This window comes from Rhinoraja longicauda, chromosome 8, assembly GCF_053455715.1.
Source record: "Rhinoraja longicauda isolate Sanriku21f chromosome 8, sRhiLon1.1, whole genome shotgun sequence".
Classification (NCBI taxonomy): domain Eukaryota; kingdom Metazoa; phylum Chordata; class Chondrichthyes; order Rajiformes; family Arhynchobatidae; genus Rhinoraja; species Rhinoraja longicauda.
In genome coordinates this window covers 60,728,361-60,756,336 of record NC_135960.1, presented here as the reverse complement: position 1 = coordinate 60,756,336, position 27,976 = coordinate 60,728,361, and the positions used below count along the sequence as shown (strand labels likewise).

Genomic DNA, 27,976 nt, shown 5'->3' with positions numbered 1-27,976 from the left:
ATCACCCGAACATTACCCATAATTAAACTAAAGAAATGGATATTGTATCCACTCGTTAATGAACGGCATGAAACATTTTAATGTTTCAATTACAACGTTGAAAAATGCTTTAAACATGTATAGAAGAATTTGTGAATAGTTGGATTTTCATCAGTCAAGTCATTCAGAACCCACAAAGGCCTTGCGTCGTCTTTTAAAAGTTTAATGTTTAACATGATTGCTTGTGTGAATTGTTGTATTCCACATCATGTTTAGCCTAATAAGGAAAAGTCATGAAATCAATAAAGCCAGAGCAAGTTGGGCATATTGAACTTCGTTCTACTGCACTTTAACTGTGAAGCAAGTGTTCTTATAATGCTGATGAATGAGAATCCTGTGGTTAACCCAATATTCAGATCATGGGACTTCCGCTTATTCAAGAGCAAAATGACTGAAATTGCAAAAAGTTGCATTTCCTTTAATTTCAGAAACCAGGAACTTAGAAGTTCCAACTGATTCCCCTGTCCAGTGTTGAAATCATCTGCCAAATAGTTCAACACTGCAGTTTCACTCTCACATCCTCCTTACAATGTTTTTTAATCCAATTTCTGCATTGTCATAGCACTGAGAAATCCTCTCGACAATATTCACTCCTGAAGACATCATTTTGGCGGCACAGTGGCACAGGGGTAGAGTTGCTGCCTTACAGCACAAGAGACCTGGGTGCAATCCTGACTATCCTGACACTTAACGGAGTGACCATGTGGGTTTCTCTGGGTGCTCTGGTTTCCTCTCACATTCCAAAGACGTGCAGGTTTGTAGGTTAATTGGCTCTGTATATTGTCCCTAGTGTGGAGGACACAGGTGATCGTTGGTCAGCACAGACTAGGTGGGCCGAAAGGTCTGTTTCCACGCTGCATCTCTAAACTAAATATAGTAACCTATTTGGGATCACAAATCATGGCCATGCCACTGATATCTCATGGAAACATTTATAACTAATCTTCCAGTCCATAAACTGCAAGGTGACATAGATGCTCAGAAATACAAATATTTAACCACTTAAAAGATTTCTTCTCAATTTAAGAAAGTACATTTTTTAGAAGCTTTAATAAATTGCAATGCACAGCAATGAATCTAAATATGAATTTGCAGAAGGAAACAAAAGTTCTGACCCTAAAAGGATCCTTATCAGAAAAGCACTCACGACGAAGAACTACAATTAGCTGAGTCATGTAAACCGTGCACATAACGCCAGACATGGGATCTGTAATTTGATAATGCTCAGGCCAACTTCAGCAGTAGTCCATACACAAAGCACCAACAGGTATCATCAGCTAGGTTTGTTGACACAGATTGCAGAGTGGATTTTGATGCTGATAATTGGAAAAAAACTAGTTATAGGAGGTGAATTTGAGAATTTAGTACAGAATGAAACACATCTTATCACAGGGAGTTGCCATTTGTTTAATGCCAGTTGTCAGTGTTTATTGTTTTCAAGTCCTTCTGCTTACTTAGTTTGTGGAATAGATGGCCAACTGACCTTTGTCCAAAAAAACAACTGCAAGAGTCATGTGCTTTAAAAAACAAATACCAGCTGGGAGTGCATGAGATAATGTTAACAGGACAGTGGGAGGACAGTTCAGCACTGAAACATTCCCTTCCCCCAAGATGTGTGAACATCCTTGGCATTAATACCACAAACTCCCCTTGCTGGAAACATATCTGAAAAATACAGGAGGCCAAACTTATTACAAAGGTTTATGTGTAGGAAGGAACTGCAGATGCTGGCTTGCACCAAAGATAGGCATAAAATGCTGGAGTATCTCAGCAGGACAGGTTGGATGTTTGGAGAGGAATGGGTGACGTTTCGTGTCGAGACCCTTCATCAGACTTGCGAAACAGGAGCAGCAGGAGGAGGCCATTTGGTCCTTTGAACCTGCTTCACCATTCAGCAACTCATGGTTGATCTTCTACCTCAACACCATTTTGCTGTACTCTCACCGTATCCCCCGAATCCCTCGATGTTCAGAAATCTATTGACCTCTGTATTAAATGAACACTGAGGTTCCACAGGGATAAGGAAGTCCCCACACCTCCCACCCTGAGGTCCAAAGGGAAGTCATTTCTTCTCAAATCTATGTTCACCATTTAAAAATTATTCCAATCAGGTTTCCACCCTTGCCAGAGTACTGGCGTGCCAACACACACCTTTAGTTTAGTTTAATTTGATATTGCCGGGTGTACTGAAATATAATGAAAAGCTTGTTTGCGTGCTAACCGGTCTAAAAAATAGAAAGAAGAAAACAAAAACTATACATGAACAACATGTTGCATGTTGCTCCTTTATCAACAATTCAATTCCATTCAGCAATACCCGAGGATCATCTGTTGCCTGCCCCGATTTGTTCTGTATTTTCCTCACCTCCTGTTTATACCCCCCTACCTCTACTTTCAGTCTGAAGAAGGGTTCTGACCCGAAACGTTACCTATTTCTTTTTCACCAGGGATGCTGCCTGACCCGCTGAGTTATTCCAACATTTTGTGCCTATCTTCCATTCAGCAATAACCTCTGCCTGCTGCTTTTCCCTGGCTCCCTGTTGAACAATGACAATATCAATGTTCCCAATCTTGTTTACAAATCCCTTCATAACATTGCCATTTCTGAAAGCTTTCAGTACCTCAGTGCTCTGAGATGTTGGCCATGAACTCTAATATTTCTATTCAGGCCTGGTGTCAATTTTTTAAGATAATATTCCAGTGGAGTCCTTCAGATGTTTTTTCAAGATGCATATACATATCATTGCTTATTACAAATAAAATATAGATTTTTTGTGTTTAGTTCAGAGATACAGTGGGGAAACAGGCCCTTCGGCCCATCTAGTCCATGCCGACCAGCATTCCCTGCACACTAACACTAGCCCTACACACACTATGGACAATTTACACTTATACCAAGCCAATTAACCTAGAAACCTGTATGTCTTTGGAGTGTGGGAGGAAACCGGAGATCCCGTAGAAAATCCACGCAGGTCAAAGGTTTCAAGGTCTTTTATTGTCACTTGTGCCAAAATAAGGTACAGTGATATTCGTATTACCATACAGCCATACTAAAAAAAGCAACAAGACACACAACTACATAAAAGTTAACATAAACATCCGCCGCAGCAGGTTCTCCACGTTCCTCACTGTGATGGAAGTCAATAAAGTCTAATCTTCTTCCCTCAATTTTCTCCCACATTCGGGGCGAATGAAGCCCCCGCATCAGGGCGATCGAAGGTCCTGCACCTTGGAACTCCCGAAGTCAGTCTCTAACCAGGGACCACGAGCTTCACGATGTTAAAGTCCACAGGCTCCCGCGGTTGGAGCTCAGAGGTCGATCCCTGGCAAAGGGATCGGCAGCTCCACGATGGTAAGTCCTGCAGGCTCCCGCGGTTGGAGCTCCCGAAGTTGGTCTCCAGCAAAGGCCGCCAACTCCATGTGTTAGGCCGCAGTGCGGATGGAGATACGATACAGAAAAAAAAATCACACCTCGGTCGAGGTAAGAGATTAAAAAGTTTCCCCCAACCCCCCACATAAAACAAGCTAAAGAACACTAAAAACATACATTCAACACATACCATGGAGAGAATGTACAAACACAGAACAGACAGCACCGTTAGTAGGATAGAATTTTGTGAATAAATACCTTCGATTTGTACTAGCAGCTGCAGTTATTTTCTTACACTACCTGCAATCTAGTGAGGTTCACAGCACAAACCACGAGAACAACTTCAAATAAACGTCTTTTTTTGGAAAGTAATTTATTGTTATTTCTCGGTGAATGTTATAAAATATGAAGCTATCTTTCTTCGTTGTATTTGGATTAAAAAAATTATTTTATAAGGTTAACATTACCATTACTTCTAATTAGGGATCTTGCGTCTGTTTGCAATGCTCAATACGGCAATTGCTGAGTAATGCAATGGGGGCAGACGCCATAAATATCTGCCTCAGTTCATTAACTATACCTTATCTTTTGAGTTTGTGCAACTCTGGTAAAATTCTAGCTGTTTATTGTTCTGGCTATGTACAATTTAAAAACTGCAGAGACAAAATGAACATACTTGTTTTGAGCCACATGCATATTTTTAAAGAAATATTGCTGTATATGTAAAGGCCATCTAGTTCACTAAAGTTAGATTTTTTTTATTTTTCTGTGCTTTTATTTTTCCCTGCTGCAAGCTTTAGCTTTTTCCAGTTCAGTAAACAAGACTTTTAAAACGAATTTTAACTCTGAAGGTCGCAATAGCAAAAAAGGAAAATAGCTGCAGGAGCTCAGGGGGCCAGGCAGTATCTGTGGATGGAAATGGGTAGGAAAAAGGTTACAGAGTATTGCATTCAGGAAAGTGTCATGCAGCATGAAGGCAGACAATAGGTGCAGGAGGAGGCCATTCGGCCCTTCGAGCCAGCACCACCATTCAATGTGATCATGGCTGATCAATCTCAATCAGTACCCTGCTCCTGCCTTCTCCCCATACCCCCTGACTTTGTTATCTTTAAGAGCTCTATCTAGCTCTCTCTTAACAGCATCCAGACCTACTGCACCATGGGAATGGTGCCTTTAATGTTCCTCTCCAAACCACAGCCCGTCCCTAACTTCACCATAGAACCACTGGCAAATATATATTTCAGGCTAATTGTTTTTGTTTGTGATCTTCTCAGCAGTTGTTTTCTTTTAACATCCCATAACAATAATTTATTGGAAAGTAAGTTAGCCTAGAGTAAGAGACGTATGTGGGCACTTGTATTTCTTCTGTTTTCCACGATTCAGGGTTCCACAGCCACAGTCCAGAGGCAGCAGCAATGTTTCTGGTATAATGAAGGGTTTCTTCATTATGAGGGGAGTGAGTCTCTGAAATTCTCCACCCAAGCTGGCTGCAGAGGTACATCTGTTGCTGGTGCTGGAGAGTGGCACAGAGATAGACAATAGGTGCAGGAGGAGGCCATTCGAGCCAGCACCGCCATTCAATGTGATCATGGCTGATCATTCTCAATCAGTACCGGTACGGCAGGTATCAGGGCGGCACGGTAGCGCAGCGGTAGAGTTGCTGCTTTACAGCGAATGCAGCGCCGGAGACTCAGGTTCGATCCTGACTACGGGTGCTGCACTGTAAGGAGTTTGTACGTTCTCCCCGTGACCTGCGTGGGTTTTCTCCGAGATCTTCGGTTTCCTCCCACACTCCAAAGACGTACAGGTATGTAGGTTAATTGGCTGGGTAAATGTTAAAAAAAAAAATTGTCCCTAGTGGGTGTAGGATAATGTTAATGTGCGGGGATCACTGGGCGGCACGGACTTGGAGGGCCGAAAAGGCCTGTTTCCGGCTGTATATATATGATATGATATGAGTACCCCGTTCCTGCCTTCTCCCCATACCCCCTGACTCTGCTATCCTTAAGAGCTCTATCCAGCTCTCTCTTGAATGCATTCAGAGAATTGGCCTCCACTGCCTTCTGAGGCAGAGAATTCCAGATTCACAACTCTCTGATTGAAAAAGTTTTTCCTCATCTCAGTTCTAAATGGCCTACCCCTTATTCTTAAACTGTGGCCCCTTGTTCTGGACTCCCCCAACATTGGGAACATGTTTCCTGCCTCTAACGTGTCCAACCCCTTAATAATCTTATACGTTTCGATAAGATCTCCTCTCATCCTTCTGAGATAAAAGCTCAGTTACGAGGAGCTGAATGACTTACTGTTGTTTCTATGTAGAGTCATAGAGCACAGAGACAGGCCCTTCGTCCAATTTGTCTCAATTTGATCCACATCCCTCTAAACGTTTCCAATACATCTATCTGTCCAAGTATCTTTTAAATGTAGATATGGTACCTGCCTCAACTACCTCCTCTGGCAGCTCGTTCCACACACCCACCATCCTCTGTGTGAAAAAGCTGCCACTCAGGTTGCTATTAAATCTTTCCCCTCTCACCTTAAACCTACTTTCTCTGGTTTTCGATTCCCTTACTCTGGGTAAAACAAGTGCACCTACCCTATCTGTCCTTGGCTTCCTATACTTTGCACTTGGCTGAAAGGAGTTGGCACATTCTGTTTTAGCAAGTTTGCTCAGTATGGCTGGGATTAGAGTGAAAAAAAAGAGGATGTAGCAATCTTGCTCAACCATTCGATGCATGACCCGAGTTGGAGAGAAAGTAAAACTCGTGCCTGAGAAGTAGTCATAACTGGGGCTTACTCAGCATTTATTTCCCTTCTGCAACAGATCATCCCAAGGTCAAGGCAGTAGAACTTGATAGAGTTGGCACAATTTTGCAAAAGAAGGTTGTGGAATCTCCCAGTTTTACACTTTTCTCAGATTCTTCTTAGATTACAGGTTTCATTTGCATAGAGCTTCTCCCTCAGTTCACGATGTGCCTAGAGTTTAAACTACTCTCAACTTGTCCGTATGCATTTCCATAATGCATGGTAGAGAATATAAATCCCATGTTTTTGGGTTCCAAAATTTGACTGGCTTGGCAAGAATGTCAGATTATGGAACAAAAAGTGTCAGTTATCCATCTCGTGATACCTTGTTACGGTCCTCATGCTTTTAAGCCGCACAAAAGACAGATAAAACTATCAGCTACTAAGTGAGATTAAGTACAAGAGTCATCACAGAAGCTTCTGACTCAAGTTACAAGAAGCAGCTTTCTTAAAACAAAAAAGATTCTTGGTCAAAAGCATAGAAACAATCTACTTACAAAATAACTGAAATAGCTGTAATCCCTTCCAATCCCTTCCTAATTTTGCCAATTTATTACATTTGGAAAACAAGATTCAAAACAAAAAACAAATATTACTCTGCTGTTCAAGGGAACAAAGCAAAAGAGGGGGAACTATAGGCCGGTTAGCCTGACTTCGGTGGTTGGTAAGATTTTAGAGTCCATTATAAAGGATGAGGCTTCTGAGTGCATGCCCAACTACCTCTTCTAGTAACTCATCCCATATACCCACCACCCTCTGAGCATAAAAGATGCCCCCCTCACCTTAATTTGCCTCTTAATTCTCTTAATCTGCCTCTTGATTTCAGGGAGATCTTGCCAGACAAATCTGTTGGAATTCTTTGAGGAAGTAAATAGCAGAATTGACAACGAGGAGTCAGTGGTTGCTGTTTAACTGGGTTTTCAGAAGGCCTTTGATAAGGTGCTGCACGCCCATGGTATTAGAGGGAAGATAGTAGCATGGATAGCAGGTTGGCTGGATGGCAGAAGGCAATAAAAACACGGATATAATGTCGAGGCTCTACAAGACACTGGTCAGACAGCCTTTGCAGCACTGTGAGCAGTTTTGGGCTCCATATCTGAGGAAGGATATGCTGGCATAGGAGAAGGTCCAGAGGTTTACGAGAATTATCCCAGGATGATTGGGTTAATGTATGATGAGCTTTTGACGGCACTGGGCCTGTCCCTGCTGGTGTTTAAAAGGATGTGGGGAGACCTCATTGAAACTTACTGAACTGTGAAAGGCCTGGATGGAGTGGAGGGCAGTGAGTCTGTGGAATTCATTGCCACAGATGGCAGTAGAGACCAAGTCATTGGGTATTTTTTGACAGGTTTTTGATTAGTAAGGGTGTCAAGGGCTTTGGGGAGAAGGCAGGAGAATGAGGTTGAGAGGGAAAGATAGATCAGCCATGATTGAATAGCGGAGTAGACTCGATGGGCTGAATGGCCTAATTCTGCTCCAATTACATGAACTTATGAATAAAACATATTTAATGATATTAAATGATATTAATGACACAAGCAGTAATCCCCAATCACGAGGATAAAATGATATCTATTATTTGTTTTCTTTTCATCAAGTACATATGACTTCACATAAACATAATTTGCTAATATTTACCCTTGTTGTTCAGTTGCATTACTCCAGTTAATTTCCATTGTTGACCAGTTTATTCTGGTGAACATGGAAAGAACTCTTTCAGGAATTCATTTTGCCGAGGGAACTTGAAAGTTTGGGGTTGCAAACATACGCCATTAACCACCCTCAGCTTAGCTACAACTCAGTACAAATTCAACAGCAGTGTGATCATTTTAAACTCAGATTTGCGCTATATCAATCACTTCTAATTTTGCAAAACCCAGTTTAAAATATCTGCTCAAGCACCATATGTGTGATGGGTGGCAGCGGGAAGGGTGTGGATAACAACCTGTTGAGTTTTCATCTACTTCAGTAGCATAGCTCTAGGTTTTAAGAAAATACAAGGATCTCGCCATTAGCCAACTGCTGCCAGTATGCTCAATAGGGACTGTAATTAGCTGGCCCACAACCTGCCAACTTGATCAGCCCTGATGCGGATGGACATCATTACCATGCCAATTGCCAGTCTCAAATGTAAATCTCAGGCTGAAATAGTGGTTCTCTTGCCAATTCATTGCAAACATCGTCAGCTGTCACAACCCCTCCCCTCCAGGCCAAAATATTAAACTGCTTACACACGCAACTTAGCAGGAAGTAACCCGAGTAGCACACATGGTGATGAATAGCATCCAACAAAAAATGCAGCAAAAACAAAAGCTTGCTCGAGCCCAATGTGAAAAGCAAACAGGCCAGTGGATGCAGACAAGGCATCAGAGAAAGAACATCAGTGACTCTGAGAGTTTCTCACCAACTCATCCGTCCATATGCAGAGAGCATTCTGATTGTTAATTGAAGGAGTATTATGAATTAAACTGAAACCAAGGTATTAACTATTGGACACCAGGAACATAATATAAAACCAAAAGACAGGTCAGTGGCAGACTATATTTGGGGAATAGGTGAAGATCCTGACCCTTTCACAGTAGTAAATGAAGGCTCACCCTAATTCGCTTAATGCCCCCCCCCCCCCCCATTTAATTATAGGAACAACTATCAAAGAAAATAATATTGGAATCATTCATACAATGAATAATTCAAAGATAGACACATAAAGCTGGGGTAATTCAGCGGGTCAGACAGCATCTCGGGAGAAAAGGAATAGGTCAACAGTCAACAACAGAGCTTTATTTGTCATTCGGTACCAAGGTACCGAACGAAATTACATAGCAGTCACACAAAAAAAAAGAACACAAGACACATAACCCCAACACAAACGTCCATCACAGTGACTCCAAACACCCCCTCACTGTGATGGAGGCAACAAAACTTCCACTCTCTTCCCCACGCCCACAGACAGACAGCTCGTCCCCGACCGACCCGCACAGTCCCCGCGGCCGAGCCGCACGCTGAAAAGTCCCGCGGCCGAGCCGGGCGATGGAAGGCCCCGCGGTGACGTCTCAGGTCGAGACCCTTCTTCAGGTTGAATCTCAGTTGGAAGCTGAGTTACTCCAGCTTATCGTGTCTATCTTCTGTTTAAACCAGCATCTGCTGTTCCTTCCTGCACAATGAATAACTCAATTCAGATACAGAGAAATGTGTAGAATTAGGTTGACGTAGACTTCAATTTTCATTCATTACAATGCAGGTACTTTTCTGCAGTATCCAGTCAAAGGCAGTTACAACAAACATGGTCACAAATAAGATCGAGTTAAGGGTAAGAGCATGTGGCAGCACCTTGGTGAAGGGGCTGCAAAAGAGATGATTTTCAGACTTGTTCAAAACCTTCAGGGAAGTATCCTTTTCCTCTTTCAGCAAAGCAACAGACAAACAGTGGGAGGAATGTTTAATAAAACCCGAGGGACAACTTTTTTACCAAGAGGGTGGTGTGTACACAAACAATCTGTCAGATGAAGTAGTTGTGGCAGGTACAATAAGAACATTTAAAATAACATTTTGACGACGACAGGAACAGGAAAGGTCTAGAGGGATATGACCCAGGTAGGTAAATGGGACAGGCTTGGATGAGGCAGGTTGGTCAGTATAGACAGGCAGGGTGAAAGGGCCTGTTTCTGTACAGTATGACTATGGCAATGAAGATTACCACCAGGAAGAAAATTCCTTTACGGTAATTGTGTTAGAATTAGGATTGCTAGGAGCAATGTGGATCACTTAAAAAATAAGTGTGATATGAGCAGTGGCTGCCTTGCCAACAGTCTGTCTGTCCGTTCTTCTTTTTGTTATTTTTAGTATGTGTTAAAAGCATGTTTTAGTGTTCCTTGGTTTGTTTTATGTGGGGGGTGGGGGCTGGAGGAAACCTTTTTTCAATCTCTTACCTTGACGGTGATGCAATTTTTTTCCGTATCGTATCTCCATCCCCACTGCGGCCTAACATCGTGGAGTTAGCGGCCTTTCCTGGAGACCGACCCAGCGCTCCAAGGCAATTGTTAATTGAAGGAGTATTATGAATAAACTGAAACCAAGGTATTAACTATTGGACACCAGGAACATAATATAAAACCAAAAGACAGGTCGGTGGCAGACTATATTTGGGGAATAGGTGAAGATCCTGACCCTTTCACAGTAGTAAGTGAAGGCTCACCCTAATTTGCTTAATGTCCCCCCTCCCATTTAATTATAGGAACAACTATCAAGGAAAATAATATTGGAATCATTCATACCATGAATAATTCAAAGATAGACACATAAAGCTGGGGTAATTCAGCGGGTCAGACAGCATCTCTGGAGAAAAGGAATAGGTGACGTTTCAGGTCTCCAATTCCATTGCAGCACATTAGTATTTTTTTGCACTACATTCTTTGCACTTTTCCTTTTTGCATTTGTTGATATTGAATCATTATAAAATACTGTTTCCACTGCGAGCTTCATGTAGGAACGAAGGATTTCATTGTACCCTGACAATAAACTAATCTTAATCTGATATTGGTATTTACAGTACAAATAGTGGAGATCTATTGTGGCTACCCAGACAGGTTTGAATGGATAGCCTGCAAATATATTTTTTACTGCATTTCTGTACACGTGACAAAAATAAGCCAATAGATTTTCCAATCACGAAATGGTTAATTTAACAGATTGACTGCATGACATTCTCATCCCTGTGGCAAATTAATTTTTAATTGTTGGGCTGGTTGTACTATTTAAGTAATGGTACCACCCTAGACCTTTATTCAGCACTTTCTAGGATTGGTACTGGTTTATTACTGGCATGTGTACTGTGATACAGTGAAAGATAGTGGACATGGAGAGGATGTTTCCAATAGTGGGAGAGTCTAGGACCAGAGGGCACAGCCTCAGAATAAAAGGACATACCTTTAGAATGGAGATGAGGAGGATTTTCATTAGCCAGAGGTTGGCGAATCTGGGGAATTCATTACCACAGATGGCAGTGGAGGCCGTCAATGGGCATTTTTAAAGGCGAGATTGATCAGGTCTTGATTATTAAGGGCATCCAAGGTTATGGGTAGACGGTTGGAGAATGGGGTTGAGGGAAAAAAAATAGATCAGCCATGATCGAATGGTGGAGCAGACTCGATGGGCTGAATGGCCTAATCCAACTCCTATGTCTTATGATCTTCGAAAAGCTCTGTTTGCGTGCTGCAGTTAGGTCATACTATACACAATTGCAATCAAGTCATACACTGGTACAACACAGTGCAAAAAGATAAATATCAGATTGCAAAATATGGTGTTACTGTTACAAGGACCACTTTCACTTCAGTTCTGCAGTGACAAATGAAGCAGGTGGGACCTGAAGGTATTACCACAGGAGAGACGAGAGGTTGGCAGGGTGAGTGGGTGTGTTAGTTGGCGTGCTCCTTCCATCCTTTATGTTGGGTTTTTGAACCATGCCAATGCACAAACTCTAGTTCGCCAGTATTAACTCGAATGGCCCTTCTCTACTTTGCATGGTCATGGGCCAAGGATTCCCAGGAGTCAGTGAAGATATTGCAATGTTTTTCAAAGTTTTCAGGTTGTACTTATCTCCACCTCCAGATCCATTTGGAAAAAGGTCATCTGCCCGTTACTGCTACTGCCTCTTCCATGTGGTTTGATTACAAGAAACACAAATGGTATATTTTCTTTAAAACAAAACTTTATAGTTACTCCAATGCAAATATTTGTTTAAAAAATATTTAACACAAAATTGCATTTCTTCTGACCGCCAGCCAAAATCAATTTCTCCAGTCTATACAGCAAATAGCCAGCTGTAATTAGTCCTCTGCAGCTTTTTCAGTTCTTTCTCCTCAGATTTGGTCAGTTTAGGAAACAGTTCCTCTGATGAATACACTTTTTGCACCTCTTGCTCATCTTCAATAAGATTCATCTCAGTGTCAGATTCATCTTCAGCTTCATCTTTTTCACTCTCTATTTCCACCTCCTCTTGTTTTTCATTTGTGCTGGAGTGAAAGATCATAAAGAGAAGTATTAGATTCTCCTTTTTCAATTGAATATTTAGGGTGGAAGGTGGAATGTATTATTTCAACTGGAGGCCAAATGCACCAAAAATGTTTTTAAAAACGTCAACTTTCAAAAAATCAAGAAATCGAAGATGCTTGAAATCTGAAATAAAAACACCGTGTTGGAAATCTATTTTGATACCACTTTTAATAGTGATTTGTAAATCTTTCTTTGTACAAAATAAATGAAGATATGTACAAATAAATCGTTTGAGTTAAAAGAAAAATTAACAGCCATCACAATGAATGGCGGTGCTAGCTCGAAGGGCCGAATGGCCTCCTCCTGCACCTATTTTCTATGTTTCTATGGATAGGACAGATTTAGAGGGGAATGGGCCAAAAGCAGGCAAGTTGGACTAGTCAGAGTGATACAGCGTGGAAACAAGCCCTTCGGTCCAACTTGCACATACCGGCCAACATGTCCCAACTACACTAGTCCCACCTGCCCCGCGTTTGGTCCAAATCCCTCCAAACCTGTCCTATCCATGTACCTGCCTAACTGTTTCTTAAACATTGGGATAGTCCCTGCCTCAACTACCAAATTTGAACATTAGCAAAGAACTCTCCTAATGATTTTTTTGGGCTGCTAACTCCAGATTTAGGCATGCAAACAAAAGTGAAATATCAATCCATAATCTTACCTTGCGCCCATTTTAGGAATCAGTAACGAATTCATAAACATTAAACAAAGAAATGTTGCATTTGGCAGAACGTGAGCTGGTGTATGAAGCATCTAAAGAAAAACAACACGTGTTGTTAATTAAGCTTTCTTCCAAATATGTTAAATAAGTTTGCAATCCCATATTTGTAATGCAGATCATTCAATTAATTACCTCATTAATTGTAGCAGATCCTTCAGGCAGTGCGATTTGTTCTCCTTCTAACCCAGATTTTTCTCGTTGTTGCCTGTGCTTTCCCAGCAACACATGGAAAGGAGTCATGGGAGCATTTTCGTCCGTCGCCAGCTAGAAGCAAATTGAATTTTGTTAAAATGTTGATGATGTGCAACTTTCCAGAATCATGTTTTTGTCAGAATTAGATAATTCAACAATACTTGAATTTTTTTTTATTATTCGAATAGAACTACCAATATTAAAAAACTTAGAACAAAAAGTTTGTGAACGAGGTTAAAACACATAGAATTGAGGTTTAAACCAGTGTGGATTGAGAGGTGGTTAACAGATGGAAAACAGAAATAGAATACAACCTATAATGAGGAGCAAATAAAAGCTTGCTGATAAAATGAGAATGTAACTAGTGATGAGAAGATGACGATGGAGACAAGCTAAGTGAATGAACAACTATGTGGCAGATGGACTATATTGTTGAAAAATTAGAAATATTGGTGCTCAGAGATTTGTACGTAAATTATTGGAAGTTTACATGCAGGTTAATTGAGCAACTAAATGGCATGTTGGCTTTATTGTAAGGGGATTTGAATACATGTATAAGCAATGTCATAATATAACAATACAGGACTTTGGTGAGATCAAAAGTACATATTATATTCCTGTATGATCACTTCACCCATATATGGGTACACTAGTTTTAGTGGGTTTGCAACTAAGATGCACTGCACGTGTTCTTGGGATATTGGTTGCGATTTCCGGCATGGTTTCGCAGAGTCACTGCAGGATGGAAGTTTCCCCTCGGTAAAGAGACTAGAACTAGGGGTCAAAGGGTGGGCCTTTATGGATAAAGATGAAGAAAATCTAGAATCTTTAGAAGTCTCTACCCCAGAGAACTGTGGGCCCAGTCGTTGACTTCAGAGGCCAATAAACTTCTAGATATTAGAATCAAAGTATGTGAAAACAGGACAGGAAAATGCTGTTATTAGAATAACAGCCATGGCCATGTTAAATAATGAAGCAAGGTCATGCTAATTGCTCTACAACTGGCCCTATATGAAAATGCTCTTTTGCAATTATATCAAATAAATTATATTTCTTTTGGCTTAAGGAGGTTAAATCAAATAGGTGTATTTAATTGTTTGTTTCCAAGCGTATAATACGTTTTAATCTTTTAAAGATGTGTATTTAATTTTTAATAATAGAATTGAAGCTTCATGCCTGACTTAGCTTGTGGCACGACTTAATTGATCATAGTAGCATTTATGCAGGACCGACAATTTTCAAAGCACCAGGTTGCTCACGGCCTGATCAGGCCAGACAAGTTTTTTTCTGAGGATGTTTATACCAAGTGAGAGGTGCGGTAAGATCAGGTTTAGATTAGTGACAAATGCCGGTGGCAAGATATTTCATGATAACCTGAGGCCATCCTATCAAAGTGAACGTTACTTTGATCATATTGGTGTTAACCACATGGTAGGTACCTGCTTGCTGGATAACGATAGTCTCTCTTCTACTGGTTTTGTACTGAATGTCATCAAATCCTGCAAGGGGAAATTAAGATGTTTAACAAAGTATTAATCACTTGATAAATTAGCCGCACTTGGTTGTTTTATTAGTTTTTAATTGCATGCTTTACCTGTGAATCTGTGAGGAAGTAGAGCTGTGATGTGGCCAACCACTGCTGGCTGTCTGAACTGCAATCCTCAGCTAATTCTCTTGGAACAAAGAGAGCCCATCTGACTCGAACATCAGACACATTCTTCTGCATGTACACAGGCCTCGGCTCGTTAGGCTTAAAAACAAACACTAAAAAGATAACCAAAATTCAGACATTGACATTGCGGAGACTAAATGGGCAGTGCACGGTGGTGTAGCGGTAAAGCTACTGCCTTGCAGCGCCAGAGACCCGGGTTCGATCCCGACTACCGGTGCTGTCTGTATTGAGTTTGTACGTTCTCCCCATGACTGGTGTGGGTTTTCCCCGAGATCTTCAGTTTCCTCCCACACTCCAAAGACGCACAGGTTAGTAGGTTAGTAGCACATCAAGGTATGTAAAATGAAAAACTGAACAAATGATAAAAAAGGGAATAAACTATCATTTCTATGATGATAGTTGCAAGCCTACTGCTTTTGTTCTATGAAACTGAATAGTTGGAAAACATAGCATTGAAGACAGTGGAATAATTTATTGGGTGAGGGAGAATGGTCGGTAGTATTTCACAGGTTTCATTGCCCATGGATTCCACAATGGAATCTAGTATGAGAATGCAAAGTTTTCATACTACTTGGAAGGAGGAACCTTATGAACTAACTCATTGACTTCAATTGAGATGCAAGGCCATGAGACTACCATTAACATGAGCACTTTTAACTACATTTTGAAAACTATAATAGTTCAAAAAATTAGTTGAATGCTTCCGAGTATGGGAAGTGTTCCATTTTCATAAACAGCTCTAGCAGTACTTAGACAGCCGATTTATTTGAAGCAGTTTTGCAGGTAGGATGGGGCTTCTTCTGCCTCGTGTTCTGCCAAGTGATGCCATTAATGCCACAGGCTCTGGCAGCTTCTTCCTATGTTTGCCCAGGGGAACTGTACAACGTAATTGGAAACTTTCTTCCTCAGTCAGGAGCATAAAATTCAGACCAATGGATTGAGATATTGGTCAGGGTACTGAGTACAGGAGTTGGAATGTCATGTTACAGCTATATTAAGTTTATAAATTAATCAGAAGTACAATTTGGGGTGAATAGTCAAACTCATTATTCCAGGGTAGAGGAGTCATAAATGAGAGGGCATAGGTTTAAGGTAAGAGGGGAAAGATTTGAAAGGGACTCAAATGACATTCTTTTAACATAGAGGGTGGTGCATACATGGAAAGAGTTGCTGGAGGAAGTGGTAGAGGTGGATATAATTACAACATTTAAAAGACACTTGGAAAGGCTTGGTAAGGTCTCAAGAACAGGGATATGGGCCAGATGCAGGCAAGTGGGACAAGCTCTGAGGCAACGGCCAGCAAGGTTGAGTTGGGCCGAAGGGCCCGTTCTGTGTTGGACAGCTCTACGACTAAATGAAAAAGGCAACGTGACCAGAAATGCATGAACCCCACGAGCTTTTCAAATGGCAAATTAATTTATTAATTTGCACTTATTTCAATACAATAAATAGTTGATGTAAATGACCACAATACTTACAGTCTGTGCACCTGTGAAATTCAGAGAACACAGCAACATTCTCAGAGAGAGGATCGACCTGCAATGCCTTTACATTCAGCTGAGTGCTCCATTCCACTGTAAAGCAAAGCACCATTTAACCAGGAACTCACAACATGCTCGATAATTGTAAACTGAGCAACTGTTGGTGATAGAAAGGTTCATACTCACAGCTACAACACAGAAGGTTCCAGCAACAGAGAAACCCATTATCAGTTGCAGCAAGGAGGTACTTTGAACAACTAAATCTTCCAAAAGCCAGATGTCTGAAAGGATAAAACGGGACAATAATTACCTCAACTTATGTTTTATTAAATATTTATCATAATAAAGGAAGTTATTAAATTATCAAAAGCATACTTGAAAAGCACGTGGAATTGAATAAAATGCTTGTAAAGTATTATTTTCATAAATCATTAAAACTGTCTTGGACACGAGGACGTATACCTAACTCCAGCACTTGATGCACAATATTAATTAGTATAAGTAGTCATTAATCCATTTATACAACTGTTGCTTCCCAAGAATCCAAAAGTGTTAATATGTCCAATATACAGTTTTAATGATTCAACGTAAAAAAAGGTGTTTTTTCCTCTGGGCTTTCAGAAACGAAGCTTATCACTTTGTGTTTTACAAAAATAAAAGCTTATGCAGAAATAATGACTGGATTTTGACGCTCATGGACATCAATGTAAATAGACACAAAATGCTGGAATAATCCAGCGGGATAGGCAGCATCACTGGATAGGAGAAATGGGTGATGTTTCGCGATGAGACCCTTCTTCAGACTGAAGGAGGGTCTCAAACCAAAATGTTACCCATTCCTTCTCTCCAGAGATGCTGTTATTCCAGCATTTTGTGTCTATCTTCAGTGTAAGCCAGCATCTGCAGGGTTATTCCTACAGATATCAATGTAAATATGGCCACAGTACAGTGCCACCAAATGGTTGGAATTTATACAACTTTCTTTTATTAATGGAACATTTGACCTCAATCTGCAATGAGTAAAACATTATTTCTGAAATTTGAGCCAAGGAACAAATGCAGCTGCAACACCAGGCATTGATGTAATCATTAAACATGCTGCCACGTTGCAAATAACTGCTAGCAATATTTACCGTATCTTGCCAGGTGGTTGACAGAAAGTACATTTCAGGTCCCAAGTATCTGCATCCCACAGAGTAACGATTTGTTCAAAACTGACGGCAAGCAGGGAACTATCCTCGGAGAAACTACAATTTGTGGCCTGGAGGTTATGATACGTCCCCACAAAGTCACACGACCAGCACACACTTTCTCCTGGAAAATAATTTTCAGGGAGTACAATAAGAACAAACTATGGAAACATACACTCTGATCTTTAAATATTGGGCTACAAATATTGAACTTTATACAGTGCCCTCCATAACAAAGACCTATCAATTATTGGGACAAAGACCTATCAATTATTTATTTGCCTCTGTACTCCACAATTCGAGATTTGCAAAAGAAAAAAAAAATACATGTGGTTAAAGTGCACATTGTCAGATTTTAATAAAGGCCATTTTTATACATTTTGGTTTCACCATGTAGAAATTACAGCAGTGTTTATACATAGTCCCCCCATTTCAGGGCACCATAATGTTTGGGGCACTGCAATGTCATATAAATGAAAGTAGTCATGTTTAGTATTCTGTTGCATATCCTTTACATGCAATGACTGCTTGAAGTCTGCGATTCATGGACATCACCAGTTGCTGGGTGTCTTCTCTGGTGATGCTCTGCCATCTGCAGCCATCTTTAGCTTATGCGTATTTTGGGGGCTAGTCCCCTTCAGTTTTCACTTCAGCGTACAAACGGCATGCTCAATTGGGTTCAGATCGGGTGATTGACTTGGCCACTCAAGAAATGACCATTTTTTAGCTTTGAAAAACTCCTTTGTTGTTTTAGCAGTATGTTTGGGATCATTGTCTTGCTGTAGAATGAACCGCCGGCCAGTGAGTTTTGAGGCATTTGTTTGAACTTGAGCAGATAGGATGTCCACTTCAGAATTCATTATGCTACTATCATCAGCAGTTGTATCATCAATGAAGATAAATGAGCCAGTACCTTCAGCAGCCATACATGCCCAGGCCATAACACCCCCACCACCGTATTTTACAGATGAGGTGGTATGCTTTGGATCTTGGGCAGTTCCTTCTCTCCTCCATACTTTGCTCTTGCCATCACTCTAATATAAGTTAATCTTCGTCACATCTGTCCACAAGACCTTTTTCCAGAACTGTGGTTGCTCTTTTAAGTACTTCTTGGCAAACTGTAACCTGGCCATCTTATTTTTGCGACTAACCAGTGGTTTGCATCTTGCAGTGTAGCCTCTGTATTTCTGTTCATGAAATCTTCTGCAGACAGTGGTCATTGACAAATCCACATCTGACTCCTGAAGAGTGTTTCTGATCTGTCAGACAGGTCTTTGAGGATTTTTCTTTATCATAGAGAGAATTCTTCTGTCATCAGCTGTGGAGGTCTTCCTTCGTCCGCCAGTCCCTTTGTGATTAGTAAGCTCACCAGTGCTCTCTTTCTTCTTAATGACGTTCCAAACATTTGATTTTGGTACGCCTAAGGATTGGCTGATGTATCTAACAGTTTTATTCTTGTTTCTCAGTCATAATGGCTCCTTTGACTTTCATTGGCACAACTTTGGTCCTCAATAGCAATAAAACAGCAATAAAAGTTTCCAAAGGTGATGGAAAGAGTGGATGCTGAGAGCTCTCTTATACCTGCATTAAGGAGGCAATTAAACACACCTGAGCAATTACAAATGTCTGTGAAGCCATGTGGCCCAAACACTATGGTGCCCTGAAATGGGGGGGGGGACTATGTATAAACACAGCTGTAATTTCTACATGGTGAAACCAAAATGTATAAAAATGGCCTTTAATAAAATCTGACAATGTGCACTTTAACCACGTGATTTTTTCTAATACAAATCTCAAATTGTGAAGTACAGAGGCAAATAAATAAGCGGTGGGTCTTTGTCCTAAACATTATGGAGGGTACAGTATGACAACAACCAGCATTGCAATTTCATATCACTCACGGTATTCCTTCAGGAAAATTAAACTACAAAACAGATATATAACCTTCCTTCGCCAATGATTATCAAAGTGTGCAATTAACTAACGACTATGTAGGTCATATGATTTCAATGGGATGCGCAACGATAGAGTTGCTGTCTTACAATGCCAGAGTCCCGGGTTTGATCCTGACTACGGGTGCTGTCTGCACATAGTTTGTACGTTCTCCCTGTGACCAGCATGGGTTTTCTCCAGGAACTCCGGTTTTCTCCAACATTCCAATGACTTATAGGTTTGTAGGCTAGTTGGCTTCAGTAAAAAAATGTAAATTGTCCCTAGTGTGTAGGATAGTGTTAGTGTGCAGGGAATCGCTGGTTGGCACGGACTCGGTGGGCCGAAGGGCCTGTATCCCACACTGTATCTCTAAACTAAACTAAAAACATTAAATCGGGTTCACTTTTTATTTAACAACATTTTGTAAGCATTGCCAAATTGGTTGACTCTTACTTTTTTCCCCATGGCTTCAATGCCTCAAAATGTGAAGCAATGCAATAGCACCTTCTACTGTTGAATCTGTGCCTTTTTCCAAAACATTCCTGATGTTACTTCACAAAATATTATTTGTTCAAGTGCAGGTATTATCTTCATAAGTCATTGTAAATTAGTAAAACTTGTGGGTTACCATTGTCATCAAAATGTTACAATCCTTGGAAATCTACCACTGCATTAGTATATACAAATTCGTTGTCCATGTTACACTATTTGGTATTCAACCAGACTTGAAGATAACTTATCTCCAAAGGTAAGATGGCTTTACACTTGGTTCTCTTTTACATCTATTTTAGATTTAATATCATAGATAGATCAAGAACAAATCTATCTATTACTAAAACTCTCTGTCCGTGTGCATGTGTGTTTGTGCACACCATAACTTTGGTGCTTTGCACAGCCAAAACGGTACACCATAGCACCACAATTTTTGCACCATGTTACTCACCATTATCCTGGGCATAATCTCTAACAACTCACATTCAAATTGAAGCTACATTTTTAAAGCTACAGACATTTAAAAGTTTAAAAAATCACTTTCTAATCCATTTCATGAAACTCCTCAGCGTATGACGTCACAATGCTCCACGTTTACTTCATTTGCTCCTCACGCGCCAAAACAAGATGGCCACCGGCAGCACCGCCTCAGTCGTTCCCTCTCCCCTTGCCTCTCCTCTCGCAACTCCCCCCTCGCCCGGCCCCGGCAGACTCACACGTCGGCAGTCAGCATTGAATGTACGGGCACTATTAAATGCCTTTCGGAGCCAACGGCTCCACGGAGGGGAGTGGGCATGGCGGCCGACTGGGTGGAGTAGGGTGAGGATGGAGGTAGGGGAGAGTGGGGGTGGGGGTAGAGGGTCGGGGAGAGTAGGGGTGGAGGGAGGGGGTCGGGGAGAGTGGGGGTAGGGGCTCGGGGAGAGTGGGGGTGGGGGAAACAGTGGGGGTCAAGAGAGAGTGGGGGTGGGGAGAGAGGGGGTGGGGGTCAGGGGAGGGGGCAATAGGGGTGGGGAGGGGGGAATAGGGGTGGAGGCAGGGCTGGGGGCAGGGACAAGTGGGTAGGGGGCATGGAGTGGGTCAGTGGGGTGAGGGGGGGATCAGGGGGATTGAGTGGGGGGGGGGGGTTGAGGGTGCTACACCAACACAGGAGAGGCTTTGAGTCCGGGGCTCACTCAATGACGACACCCTTTCCCCTTCTCTGATCCCCCTCTACGAGGAATGGGCCTAACGGGTCCACTTGGTCTAGTAGTTCTATAAAATTTCCTTTTTAGTTACATGCAGCTCCTAAATCTTAGCAAATCATGGTCAGATGTGTGGTTTAAAATTTAATGCTCTCAACATTACGACAATCAAACCTCACAATAAAGATCAAATGGAAAACATCCATTTCAAAGCTGACTGAGTCAGTTGTTTTAAGAATGAGAGCGCAGCATCAGAAAGAAAACAGCAATTAACAGGGTCAAGATGGCCCTGTCTTTTACACTTCAGGATTCATTTTCACCATAGAACATTACTCAGCTGATACTTTCCAAAAGTAAACAGAGCTGCCCAGGAGACCTGGATACACAACAAAGGTACTTACTGTATATATCCGAATCATCCCCCAGAATCCAGACTTTAAACTTGCAGTCCAAGCCCGCTGTTACCAAAGTAGGCAGACTTCTGGAATCATTGAAATGTCCAAAGCATAGGGCTGCAATGTGGTTTTCATGTGGCATGCAAATTGTGGTATTTAGGACAAAACTATAGAAAGGAGAGAAATACTAAATCAGATTGGATACAGGCCTGGGAGGAATTGGATCACAGTCTGATTTTCTTTTTGTTTACATGCCATACATTTGAAATTAAACCATGTACTTGCAATGGAAAATTGCCAACATTTCACCCACGTCAAAAGGGTTAGTGTTTTTATAGTAGCATGCAGAATGACAAGAGGATAACGCAAATTAGTGTGAACTATGGATAGAAAGATACCACAATGGCATTTTCAGCTGCACATTTCCGCTGACCTCATACCATCAAAAATATGAATTTAAATAGAATGAAGTATGCTACAATAGGACTATTTAAAGGGGTCCTTTAAATGCTGCTTGCTGACATAATAAAGAGCCTTCTGGGGGGGGGGGGGGGGGGGCTTTCCTGTACTTAATTCCATTGAAAAATAACTATTCTTCTCTACTAGAGTATAAATAATTTCAGCGGGCCACTAAAACTTCTTGCAACCAGAATTCACCACCTCTTTCTGTCTTTAAATTGTGCTCGCATCTACACATCAGGTCCTTTGCTGAGATACATTAAGGATGGACAAATGCCATCATTGAATACCAAACAATTGGCTACCAAAACTTAGGCTTCAAGATCTCCTTGTTGTCAACCAAAAAACGTAAAAGCTAATTTATAATAGGAAGAGCAAAAGAATTATATCTATGTTCAAGTGTTCTGGTATTGTCAAAGAAATGCTTAAAATAGTGAAATTCATCCTTCTCAATCCAGGATCAATCCTTCATTCAAGCCAAAATGAGTTTCTGTATTTCAATTTTGGACCAGATTCTGGAAAACCTCACCTCTGGTTTTTCTCATCAAAGATCCAAAGCTTCATCCGCAGCTCAATTTCAGATTCATCATCTATTCTTTCTTCCACAGTGGCTAACCATGTACCGTGAAAGTCAAATGCTGCCTTGACTATCTTGATCTGGTTTAGCCCTGATTGGTTAATGTATTCCTGCTGCACAATGTCTAGCTGTGAAATTAAGCAATATAAAATTATTATATGGAATTTTAGTAACTGATTAACATTTTTATATTTAGTATGTGCCTATGAATACTGTTTGTTAGTACCAAAGATGCACTTGAATATTTCCAATTTACTGAAGCATTTAACTTTACCAATAGAAGCAATACAACATAAAAAATGGTGGAACAGACAAAAGGGGAAACGTCATCAGTCCATTCCCTGTATAGAAACTGCCTGATCCAGAGTTCCTTGAACCATTTGTTTTGCTTCTTTCGAAGCTACTTGGGATTGCAATGCTTGAAGCTTATTGAATACTACTAAGCTAATCTATAATTTGTATTTAATCATGGGCAATATAAAACATCTTAAATTATGTAAATTCCATAACTCAGTGACGGATTTAAAACGCAAACATTGTTGAAATCCTTCGACCATTAAAATATCCCATTTATATATCAGCTTAACATCAACTGCACTAAATCTACAATCATGCAATTTATGTTTCAGAACACACTTTTATGTACAAATCATGGCTATCATGTAACCATTAGGGGCACAGCAGTAGAGTTGCTGCCTTACAGCACCAGCGACCTGGGTTCAATCCTGATCACAGGAGCAGTCTGTATGGAGTTTGAACGTTCTCCCCGTGACCTGCTTGGGTTTTCTACAGATGTTCCGGTTTTCTCACACACTCTAGACGTATGGGTTTGTAGCTTAATTGGATTCAGTTAAATTGTAAATTGCCCCTAGTATATGTAGGATAGTGTTGATGTGCGGGGGATCGCTGGTCAGCGTGGACTGTGGGCCAAAGGGCCTGTTTTCATGCTGTGTCTCTAAACCAAACTAAAACCATTATTTGACTTGAAAATAATTATCATATATTCCTTAAAGCTATCTAAAATGGGCCACACTAAATTTTGAAACACAATGACTTTAAATGCATATGTCCTTTATTTAGAAAAAAAGCAAATTCATAGATAGCAAGTCAGGAAATGAAACAATGGAAATTTCATACAATAAATCTATGCCCAGCACTGTCACAGCCACTAGAACTAATTTTACTTAAAGTGCGAAAGGACACAAAGTACTGGAGTACCTGAGGCAGCATCTCTGGAGAACATGAATAGGTGACGTTTCAGGCCGAGAGCCTTCTTCAAAAAATGCTGCCTGACTTGCTGAGTTAATCCAGCACTTTGTATCCTTTTGTGCATTAACCAACATCTGCAGTTCTTTGTCTCAGCATTATTTAACATGCAACAGCGTGATTCTTAAAAAGTGTAATGGCGACATGACTGCATCACTTACATTGTATAACTGCTTGTCAGTCTGAAGTGAGTAAAACTGCAAATGCCCTGGTTTTCCATTTAGAACCAAAGCTTTACTCCTTGGATCAATCATCATACCAGTTGAAACATCCTGACCTGTGAAAGAGAGATTTAAAAAAATCAGCAATATGGAATTAATGAAATTATAGCATAAAGAAATCATCTATATAAATATACATACCTTTAACCAAACCTTGAATTATAGCAGAACGCTCCAGATTGCTTTTGATAATCACTATTTCTAAAAGGAAAAAAAAAATCAAGATATATGTTTAAATTAAGCTACAATGCATACAAAGAACTGGGCAGTCAGTGAGCTTTGGAAATATGGGAAAGTTTGGAATGTATGAAAATATCAAGGAGAATACCTGCAATGGTTTTCTGTGGGAGAATTAACTTTGTTTTGGTGATTCTGAAACTCTCTATCTCTTAATTCCCCTTTCCTCGTTGTTTTTCTACAACACAAAGTTTCTTCCTAAAGCAACTATGGCATTATAGACCTCCCTGTAGCTCAAAATTGATGGGGTGAGCTTCAGAATGCCATGAATTGAAAGATTCTGAAGAACTGGGACCCACGTTTACTGAGAATCCCCTCCCCAAATGCAATCACATATTGGCAGACAAATGTTGTGGACAAATAAAGCATGCTTTCAGCTTAGTTTAGAGGCAGAGCATGGAAACAGGCTCTTCACCCCATCGAGTCCACACCGACCACCTCTTCTCACTAGTTCTATGTTATCCCACTTTTGCATCCACTCCCGACACATGGGAGCAATTTACAGAGGCCTATTAACATCAGAGGCAATTATGGAGGCCAATTAACCTACAAACCCGCATGTCTTTGGGATGTGGGAGGAAACCTGAGCACCTGGAGGAAACCTGCGAGGTCACAGGGAGAACGTATAAACTCCACTCAGACAGCACCCGATGGTAGGATCAAACCTGGGCCGCCGACGTTGTGAGGTGGCAACTCTACCGGCTGTGCTACTACTATGCCGCTCAAATAAAGCATACTTATAAAATATGTTTGGCAGTGAACACAACTGCCTAAACACAATATTTTACATTCAGAGCTCTGAACACATTGAAGGGAAAGAGAGCAATCGCTGATCACAGTCATATGGCCTAGTTAATGACTGTTCTTCACTGAGCAGCATCACAGAACAAATAACTGACCCACCACAGCGTTGAAATTTAAAGCAATTATTGGGCGTGGGGGTACAACAGGATTAATTTTCCAGTACTGTGGCAGATATATTCTTTTGAGTAAGAAAACCTGTCGTGGAATGCAAGCACTTTACACTTTGTTGAAAGATGTTGAAAAGTTGTTGTTCACAAAAGATGATAAACTGGTTACATTTAACATGAATGATTTAGAATTAAACAAAACTGGTGGTGAAGTTGTTAAGTAAAACCAATGAATGCTGGAAAAACAAAGGATTTGGCAGCAGCAGTGGAGAGAAAAACAGAGGTGATTTATCAGGTCTGTTAACCTTTCATCAACTCTGAAAGGTCAGTGACTGACATTAACTGTTTTTCATCCCACTGATTGTGCCCGACCTGTACGTATACTTTCAACCCTTTCTTACATCAGAAATCCAGCTACAACACTTTCAAGTTTTTTAAAAATCTGCCTAATAGGTTAATCGTGAAAGCAAAATTTAAAAAAAATTGACCGTGTGGCCTTGTTTTTAAAATGTGTGCAAAATATTTACAATTAAATGGAGTGTTATGTCACATTATCATCATATCATATATATACAGCGCGGAAACAGGCCTTTTCGGCCCACCAAGTCCGCGCCGCCCAGCGATCCCCGCACATTAACACTATTGTAGTGGCCTGGCGGAGGCCAGAGAAAAGGCAAGACGCCAGGCAGTGTTTAGTAAGATTCTTTTATTAGGCTGTGAGCTCCTGCCCACAGCGTAGTTCTCCTAGGGATAAGATACGCCTTCCCTTGGTCTGGCTTTTAACCCCTTTCGCCTGTCCGTCACGTAACGAGGGGGCTGACCCAAGGAGTGGCCTGATCCGCCACAGGACCCCCCCCAAGAACCGGAGGTACAAAACGGACAGGAGGGCGCACGAGGCGACCAGCCCGGGTACGCACCATGACCGGCGCAGGGACCGGCGACTGACCGACAGGTGGAGGGGTCGTAGCAGACACTGGAGGGGGTAGCTTGGACGGGGGGCGACCGCGCGGGCGGGGCTGTGCAACCGGCACCGGCCGATCAATGTCCACGTGTGCCGGCTTCAGCCGTGCGACCGAAACAGTCTCTCTGCGACCCCCCATGTCCAGAACGAATGTGGCCGAGCCGTGTTGCAGGACCCGGAAGGGGCCCTCGTACGGCCGCTGGAGAAGTGATCGGTGTGCGTCCCTGCGCAGGAACACAAACTGGCAGTCCTCCAGAGCGGCAGGGACGTGTGGCTGGAATGTCCCATGACGTGACGTGGGCACAGGTGCCAGCCTGCCCACCGTCTGCCGAAGACGTTGCAGGGCGTCAGAAGGCTGCTCCACTCGACCCTGCGCTGGTGGGATGAACTCCCCGGGAACCGTCAAGGGGGCCCCGTACACCAACTCGGCGGAGGAGGAGGCCAAGTCCTCCTTGGGTGCGGTGCGGATCCCCAGCAAAACCCACGGCAGGGCGTCCACCCAGTCTGGGCCCGTGAGCCGAGCCTTCAGGGCAGCTTTCAGCTGGCGGTGAAAGTGTTCCACCAACCCGTTCGACTGTGGATGGTACGCCGTAGTGTGGTGTAGGCTGACACCCAAGAGTCTTGCCATGGCCGACCACAGTTCCGAAGTGAACTGTGGCCCCCGGTCGGATGTAATGTCCAGTGGCACCCCGAACCGGGCGATCCAGTGCGCCGCCAAGGCCCGCGCGCAGGTGGCCGTCGAGGTGTCTGCCAGCGGAATGGCCTCCGGCCACCGCGTGAAGCGATCTACCACAGTGAAGAGGTGGGTCATGCCCCGGGACGGCGGCAGCGGCCCCACGATGGCCACATGAAACTCTTGCAGAGGCGCACGCACGTGTCGCTGGATTTTTGAAGTTTGGCACGGGATGCAGGTGCGTGCCCAGTGTGCGACCTGCTTACGCAGCCCGTGCCACATGAAACGGGAGGATACAAGGGCCACTGTCGCCCGAATGGAGGGGTGAGACAGCCCGTGGAGCACCTCGAATACCCTGCGACGCCAGACGACAGGGACGATGGGCCGAGGCAGGCCAGTGGAGGTGTCGCACAACAGTGTTGTATCCCCGGGGCCACAGACAATGTCCTCCAGCTGCAGGCCGGACACGGCTGTACGATAGGCGGCCATCTCCTCGTCCCCCAGATGTGCGGCTGCTAGGGCGGAATAGTCGATCCCCCCGGCCATTTGTAGGACGGCGTGGATCGCGGGTCTAGACAGGGCGTCGGCCACCCTGTTGTTTTTTCCCTCCACGAACCGAATTGAGGTGGTGTATTCCGACACATAAGCCAATTGTCTCTGTTGCCGCGCAGACCACGGATCCGAAACCTTGGCGAACGCAAAGGTGAGTGGCTTGTGGTCTGTGAACGCGGTGAAGGGTCTCCCCTCTAGGAAGTACCGAAAGTGGCGTACCGCGAGGTAGAGGGCGAGGAGCTCCCGGTCGAACGCGCTGTAATGCCGTTGGGCCCCGCTGAGGTGCCTGCTAAAGAAGGCGAGTGGCCGCCAACACCCGTCGATGTGCTGCTCTAGCACCGCACCGACCGCCACCTCAGAAGCGTCCACGGTCAGGGCGGTTGGGGCATCCTCCTTAGGATGGACGAGCATCGTGGCCCTGGCTAGGGCCTCCTTAGCCTGCTCAAAGGCCGCTCCTGCTTCGTCGTCCCACTCGACCTCCTTGCGGCGACCAGCCATGAGGTGGAAGAGTGGGCGCATAGTTCTGGCCACCGACGGCAGGAAGCGGTGATAGAACGAGACCATCCCAACGAATTCCTGCAGGCCCTTGACAGTG

General features: G+C 42.6%; 1 protein-coding gene across 2 annotated transcripts in view; it reads right to left on the bottom strand.

The window, feature by feature from the left end:
- Positions 1-8,975: 8,975 nt before the first annotated feature.
- The window catches only part of wdr75 (WD repeat domain 75), a 34,407-nt gene continuing 15,406 nt past the window's right edge, over positions 8,976-27,976 (bottom strand). The window contains exons 10-22 of one of the 2 annotated variants that reach the window (XR_013547560.1): positions 24,189-24,248; positions 23,988-24,103; positions 22,513-22,688; positions 21,531-21,691; positions 17,468-17,648; positions 16,521-16,615; positions 16,332-16,427; positions 14,776-14,945; positions 14,621-14,680; positions 13,122-13,253; positions 12,930-13,021; positions 10,144-12,228; positions 8,976-9,368 (exon numbers count right to left, since the gene is read on the bottom strand). Coding sequence is in view for 1 of the 2 variants with exons in the window: in XM_078404095.1 (XP_078260221.1) it covers positions 12,018-12,228; positions 12,930-13,021; positions 13,122-13,253; positions 14,621-14,680; positions 14,776-14,945; positions 16,332-16,427; positions 16,521-16,615; positions 17,468-17,648; positions 21,531-21,691; positions 22,513-22,688; positions 23,988-24,103; positions 24,189-24,248 (1,550 nt within the window). In the remaining variant the exon portion in view is untranslated. Of the gene's footprint in view, positions 12,229-12,929; positions 13,022-13,121; positions 13,254-14,620; positions 14,681-14,775; positions 14,946-16,331; positions 16,428-16,520; positions 16,616-17,467; positions 17,649-21,530; positions 21,692-22,512; positions 22,689-23,987; positions 24,104-24,188; positions 24,249-27,976 lie in introns of both variants that reach the window. The other variant, XM_078404095.1, reaches the window with a different exon arrangement.